Genomic DNA, 6,000 nt, shown 5'->3' with positions numbered 1-6,000 from the left:
TGATTTGTGATCATATACTCTTTAAGACATATAGTACAGAAATGTTATTTTTCTAAGCTATAAGTTGGTCAAAAAAATAATTTGCGAGTATATATTGTATACCCTCTACACCATTCATTATAGCGCATAAAAAAACAAGTTTTAGTGCTATTATTTAATAGCCCTAGTTCAAATATTTTCTTAATAAAATGTGTGGCATTAATCAAAAAATTTGTTGTTATATTTAAAAATAATAAATTATGTTGATTTTATTAAAAGAAAGGTTACAGTACAATAATAATAATAATAATTATAATAATTGATACAATTAGACATAAACAAGAATTAACAATTAGTTTTGCTGAATATAAGAGAACAAGTAAATCATTAAACAAAACTTAAATGTATGGTTTTCAATAATAATGTGTATAATACTCATATTGGACGCAACTCGATATTCATATTTAATATATAAATATTGTGATATAATTTATTGTAATTTAATAAAATATTTATTATATACTTTGTGATAGTAATTAAACATTGAAAAATACAATAATTATATGAGTACTAATAAAAATTAAATTAATTTAAATAATAGCCCATTGAATTACACTCATATCTTTACCACCAATTGTAATCAGTCTGGAATCGTCATGCAAAAAGGCCACATTGGTCACGTGACTACTATGTCCTCCATAAGAGTGGCAAAGTGACTATAATAAAATTTAATCATAAAAAATTAATACATTAAAAGTGTTATTTTATTGTAAACAGAATTTCTATTTAAAATAAAATATACAATAAAATAATCAGATTATTTATTATACATAATTATATTATAATTTTTCTAACTGAATTTTTATGCTATTTTATTTGTAAATAAAATTATGTACAGGAGTTCTTATGCTAATATATACTTATAACTTATGCTAATAAATTTTATTAGCATAAGAACTCCTGTACATAATTTTTCTTAGTGGGGCCCTAAACTTATTGTATGAATTTCATAAAAAAAAATGTATATATTAAAATATTATTTTATTGTAAAAATCAATAATATTTTAAATAAAATATTGTGCAGTAAAATAATCAGATTATGTATCATACACAAATATATTATATATAAAGTATAAAAAAAGAAAATTTAGTAAAATACTTTAGGTTAATAAATTGAAGTATTAAAAATAATTTATTAACAATAAATTAAATAAAAAACACTTAATGTCGACTATTTAATTACCTTAGGTTGTTTGACTGGATAACCATAAAGTTTTACTTTCCCAAAGTCATCACCAGTGGCCATTAACTTTGAATTATTAGATCGTTCACAAGCATTTACATCAGTACCATCAGCACCTTCTGGCCAAATACCAATAGAAGTGAATGTCAACACGCATGAATTTGAAGCCCAAATAACATCTCTGAGTTGTGTGCTTTGAGGGACTTGACGACAAACTTTAGCTTTCCCTATAATGTTTTAATTTTACAATAACCATAGTTAACAACTTTCTAGTTAAGTCATAGGCATAATTTTATAAAGTAATAATATATTATTAGTATATTTAATAGAAAATAAATTAAAAAATGAAAAATATAATTATTTAACAAAAAAAAAACTATTTTTATAGAATACTGATTTAGAAACCCCATATAGTTTTATTACTTTGTTTAAGTTACTAAGTATATTTTATAAACTAATATTGAAGCAATAATTTTAATTTAAAAAGTAAATAAACTTACAGTATAATAACTCATAATCTCCAGAATTACTTCGAAGGTATTCATTGTCTGCTGACCAATCTAGATGTGTAATAAAGCTTGAATGTCCCTAAAAAAATTACATTGTGTGATTATAAAAATGTATCTTGCATTTGTGGTTTTTTTGATTTTAAATTATTTTCACAAAGAAAAAGGACAAATATGAAAAATAATACTTGCTATGCTTTAAAAGTAAACTACTTTACTAAAAAAAATGAATGTATACTAAAAGCAATTTATATAATTTCATAAGTATTGATACTAAGCTAATATTAAAATAGCACATTTTAAAACATATGAATAATGGAAAATTTATTAAGTTAATGACAATAATTGACAATCAATTTATTAAATGTATATAGAACAATAATAATGAATTACATCACCCATACAACTTTTATAAAATTAATTATATAGCTGTACATATTTTAGTGGCATATTAACCTACTAAGTTGGCTCATCTAATAAGTAATTGAATTTATTGATTTATAATAAAAATTATTAAAAAGGTGAAATCAAATAATGAATGTTCTGTGAAGTATTTTTTTTATATTATTTTATAATTAATTAAAGGTTTTCAGTAATTTAAATTATTTAAAAAAATTATTTGACATTTAAGGTGTAATAATCACTTTAATTTTCTTCAATATTACAGTCACTACTTGTATAATTATTTAAAAAGCGTTAAATTGTACATTTTACTATGCTAGTAGTATGATCAACTTTTTCAAATACATTTCAGAATTTTACACCTTCATGCAAATTTTTTTACAGGAAACTTGCACATACCGAACCATAATCTATTAAAGCACCTGTGCTACATCTTCTGCGACGGTTGTAATCCCAAGACTAAGAGTTGCATTAGTTTAAAAAAAATATTATTTTATACATAATATGTACCATTACATTCAAAATGATAAATTATTTGTTAATGATTATTTATAGATAAATAAAATTTAAAAGTTATAATAAATAAATTGAATCTTACAGTGCATTTGCCTAATCGAGTATAATGTCTGGCTCCATCAGTGACTTGATATAAATATATATAGTTATCTCTAGAGCCTAGAGCTAGGTATGAACCATCAGGTGAAAATTTAACAACCTAAATAATATATATAAGAAAAATATATTAATAATAAAAAAAATGTTTCTGTAATTAATTAATATATATACTTGAATAGCTTCATTTCCATCAACATGAGAAGAATAAATTTCTCGAGTTTCTGAATCCATTACAAGCCACTTGCCTGATGTACAACCAACAATAATGATTTGACCATCAGTTGAAAATGCAGCTGATTGAGCTTGTTCCTAAAATATATATTACATTATAAATTAATTCAGAATAATAACATTCTAAAAATATCAAACTACCAATTTAACTTACAGCAATATCTTTACTCCAAACAACTGAGTGAGAAAGAGAGTCCCAAAGTTGTACTATACGGTCAAATCCAGCAGTAAGAAATTGAGAAACAGTAGGATGAGGACATAAAGCCCACAATTCATCTGTATGTCCCAAAACAGCAGGGCTAAAGCCCATTTTTAATGAACCTATTAATATACAGTTACGTGTTGATCCAACAAGCAGTTGTGATCCTCTGCCCTCAGAGAGGGTTCGAATTCCACCCAAATGTTCAGCAATCTGGTGATAAAAAAACCTGATAATAAAATTTTATCTTCTTTTTAAATTTCACATTATTCAAATTTACTTTAACATTATATCCAGTAGGTTGCATGGCTGAATCAAATTGTATTAGACGTCCATCTTTGCCTCCACCAGTAATAATACTCCCTTCTTTAAGAGTGCAAATGGTAAATACTGAACCCTCATGTACATTACGTGTGATTTTACTAAAATTATTAGTGCCTAAAAATAGTAAATAAAAAAAGTCAATATTAGACTTATTAGAAATTACACAAATTATTATTAATTTAAATGAATTTCAAGTTAACTAACCACGTCCCCAAGTAATAACAGATCCATTTGAATCTCCAGATAAAACATCACCATTTTGAGTAAAAGCTAAACAAGTCACATATTTTGGACGGTCCCGTGTAGTATCAAAAATTCCATTGCGTTTGTATAAAGTACCACCAGCATCTAAAGTCCAAAAACTGATATGACCTTTACCACAAGTAACAATTTGATTACGTTCTAGAGGATGGAATTCTGCAGCAACAACAGTATCCATAGAACACTAAAAAATATATATATGTAGATTAATTTTAAACATTTTAGAAGGTAAACTATAATTATTTTTGATAACTTGCATTAAGTGTTTTTAAATGTTAAGAATAGTTTTGAAATTATTTAAAACTTTATCTAGTTGTTATGAGGAGATGGACATTATTTTGTATCTTAGACATATAAAATATTTTTACTTTAGTCATAAGAAAATTAAATGGGACAAATTTAGTTTAATTAAAAACTTTTATTTAATTATGGTTTTTACACTAATTTACTTATAAAATGATAAATATATTTAACAATCAAAACTGAACCACTATTTATAATATATAAAAATATATAGCCATTAGTAGTTTATAGAAATATTTATTATTACAAACCTTTGTTTCAGTAATTTTATGTCCTTTATCATTTTTCTGCCAGTCCCACACAGATATATTATGGTCATTACCCTCATCAATAGCACATAATAAAGTTCCACCATCCTTAAATTAACAAAAAATAAATAACTCATTAAAATGAATTTTAAATAAAAAAATTTTTCTTACAGCTTTTGAAAATGACAAACAACTTATAGATCTTTCAAATTCTCCTAATCCTAGAACAACAACTGTTGCTAAACTTACTGAGTTCCAAACTCTAATATGAGGCTAAAATATAGGTTTCAATTAAATTCAATAACAAAAATTAATTTAATATAATAATTATTACTTTTCCCTCACGGTGATCATGTCCAGCAGTTTGTCCTGTGGCTATTAACAATTTATTTGGATGAACGGCTAAACTAAAATATTGTAGAACAAATAAATAAATGATATCAATTTAAAATTAAAATTTTGATTTAAAAAAAATGTTAACATACTATATTAAGTCAACTAAGGAAGTACCTACCATTTAATATCATCAGTATGGCCAAGGTAATGTCTTTGGCTTTGCTCTTCAACATTGTATAATACAGCCACAGAGGCTACAAAATAAACAATTTCACCAGTTGGTAAAAGATACAAGTTGGAACGACAGTCTTTTCCTCTATAACCGTAACTGTTTCATTATAGAATATAAGGAATTTTTCAAAATTAACTATTAAATATCATAATTATAAATTGATAATAGCTTAAAATTTTGATAATCTAACTGCAACAATTTGACAAAGTAAAACTAATTGGAAAAACTATACCACTCAAATTTCTATAAATTCTAAAATTATAATTTATTAATTACAATACCAACTGATTTTTCTTTTGAATAGTACAATATTAATTTCATTTTGATAAAACATCTGTAATTATTTCCGTTAACACTCATTGTATACTATAGAGTTAATAAATTAAAAATTTTTAAATTAAAAAATGACAAACTTTTTTTATTTTACTTTTTTACTTAAAAAATTTGTTATTATTAATTCATTCATTACCATTTGTTAAACTCGATTAACATTGGACCTATGATTAAAATTACTCATGAAAAAATACATAAAGATAAATTAAGCAAGTAGAATAATTATTATAATTACTCTATATTTTGAAAACAATTAAATAGTTATAATTCCAAATGCATATGTAGTTAAATTTTAAAAAAGGATACACCCAATCTAATTTAAGTTTGGACGATGGTGCCGTAGCCACTTTGGTGATATCATATGTAGCGATTTCATTAGAAGGTGCATAAAGATTAATGGGTCTTCCTCGCAGAAACATTCGGACGTTGCCTTCTTCTTGGTTGAACGTTGCATCGCGTGTACTAGAAAAAAAAAATTAATATTATACATTTTAAAAACGATAATTATCGTTTACACTATTAGTATTTCAATTAATTTAAACAAACTTTTTCTTTAGATGACCGTGCGGCGACATATTTTCAACACTATAATTTTATTTATAATCTATTAGGTTACTATTTATAAATTTTAGAATTCGACGTAAATCAACAACCTCCCGATTATCGACTGAAATTTCGTTTGTTGTACAACACCAATGGTGCGGATAACAACTCAATACTGTGTATATTGAAGACAAGAGACGAGTAGCCCAAGGTTATCGTGGTAAAAATTATGTTAAAATAGCTGA

The 6,000-nt window shown here is 24.8% G+C and overlaps 1 protein-coding gene across 4 annotated transcripts in view; it reads right to left on the bottom strand.

The window, feature by feature from the left end:
* Window positions 1-319: 319 nt before the first annotated feature.
* LOC126903691 (echinoderm microtubule-associated protein-like 2) overlaps window positions 320-6,000 on the bottom strand; it is a 29,314-nt gene continuing 23,633 nt past the window's right edge. The window contains exons 6-19 of one of the 4 annotated variants that reach the window (XM_050682066.1): window positions 5,519-5,674; window positions 4,826-4,975; window positions 4,646-4,718; window positions 4,483-4,584; window positions 4,315-4,419; window positions 3,704-3,944; window positions 3,456-3,613; window positions 3,131-3,388; window positions 2,917-3,054; window positions 2,729-2,845; window positions 2,530-2,589; window positions 1,723-1,810; window positions 1,223-1,449; window positions 320-695 (exon numbers count right to left, since the gene is read on the bottom strand). In XM_050682066.1, the coding sequence (XP_050538023.1) occupies window positions 570-695; window positions 1,223-1,449; window positions 1,723-1,810; window positions 2,530-2,589; window positions 2,729-2,845; window positions 2,917-3,054; window positions 3,131-3,388; window positions 3,456-3,613; window positions 3,704-3,944; window positions 4,315-4,419; window positions 4,483-4,584; window positions 4,646-4,718; window positions 4,826-4,975; window positions 5,519-5,674 (1,999 nt within the window). In that variant the 3' untranslated portion in view covers window positions 320-569. The remainder of the gene's footprint in view (window positions 696-1,222; window positions 1,450-1,722; window positions 1,811-2,529; window positions 2,590-2,728; window positions 2,846-2,916; window positions 3,055-3,130; window positions 3,389-3,455; window positions 3,614-3,703; window positions 3,945-4,314; window positions 4,420-4,482; window positions 4,585-4,645; window positions 4,719-4,825; window positions 4,976-5,518; window positions 5,675-6,000) is intronic. The other 3 variants (XM_050682065.1, XM_050682068.1, XM_050682067.1) reach the window with 3 other exon arrangements.

The sequence above is a fragment of the Daktulosphaira vitifoliae genome, unplaced genomic scaffold (genome assembly GCF_025091365.1).
Source record: "Daktulosphaira vitifoliae isolate Bord-2020 unplaced genomic scaffold, ASM2509136v1 Scaffold_4, whole genome shotgun sequence".
Taxonomy (NCBI): domain Eukaryota; kingdom Metazoa; phylum Arthropoda; class Insecta; order Hemiptera; family Phylloxeridae; genus Daktulosphaira; species Daktulosphaira vitifoliae.
Note: the sequence above shows the minus strand (reverse complement) of the source record. Positions and strands in the feature narration are given on the sequence as shown.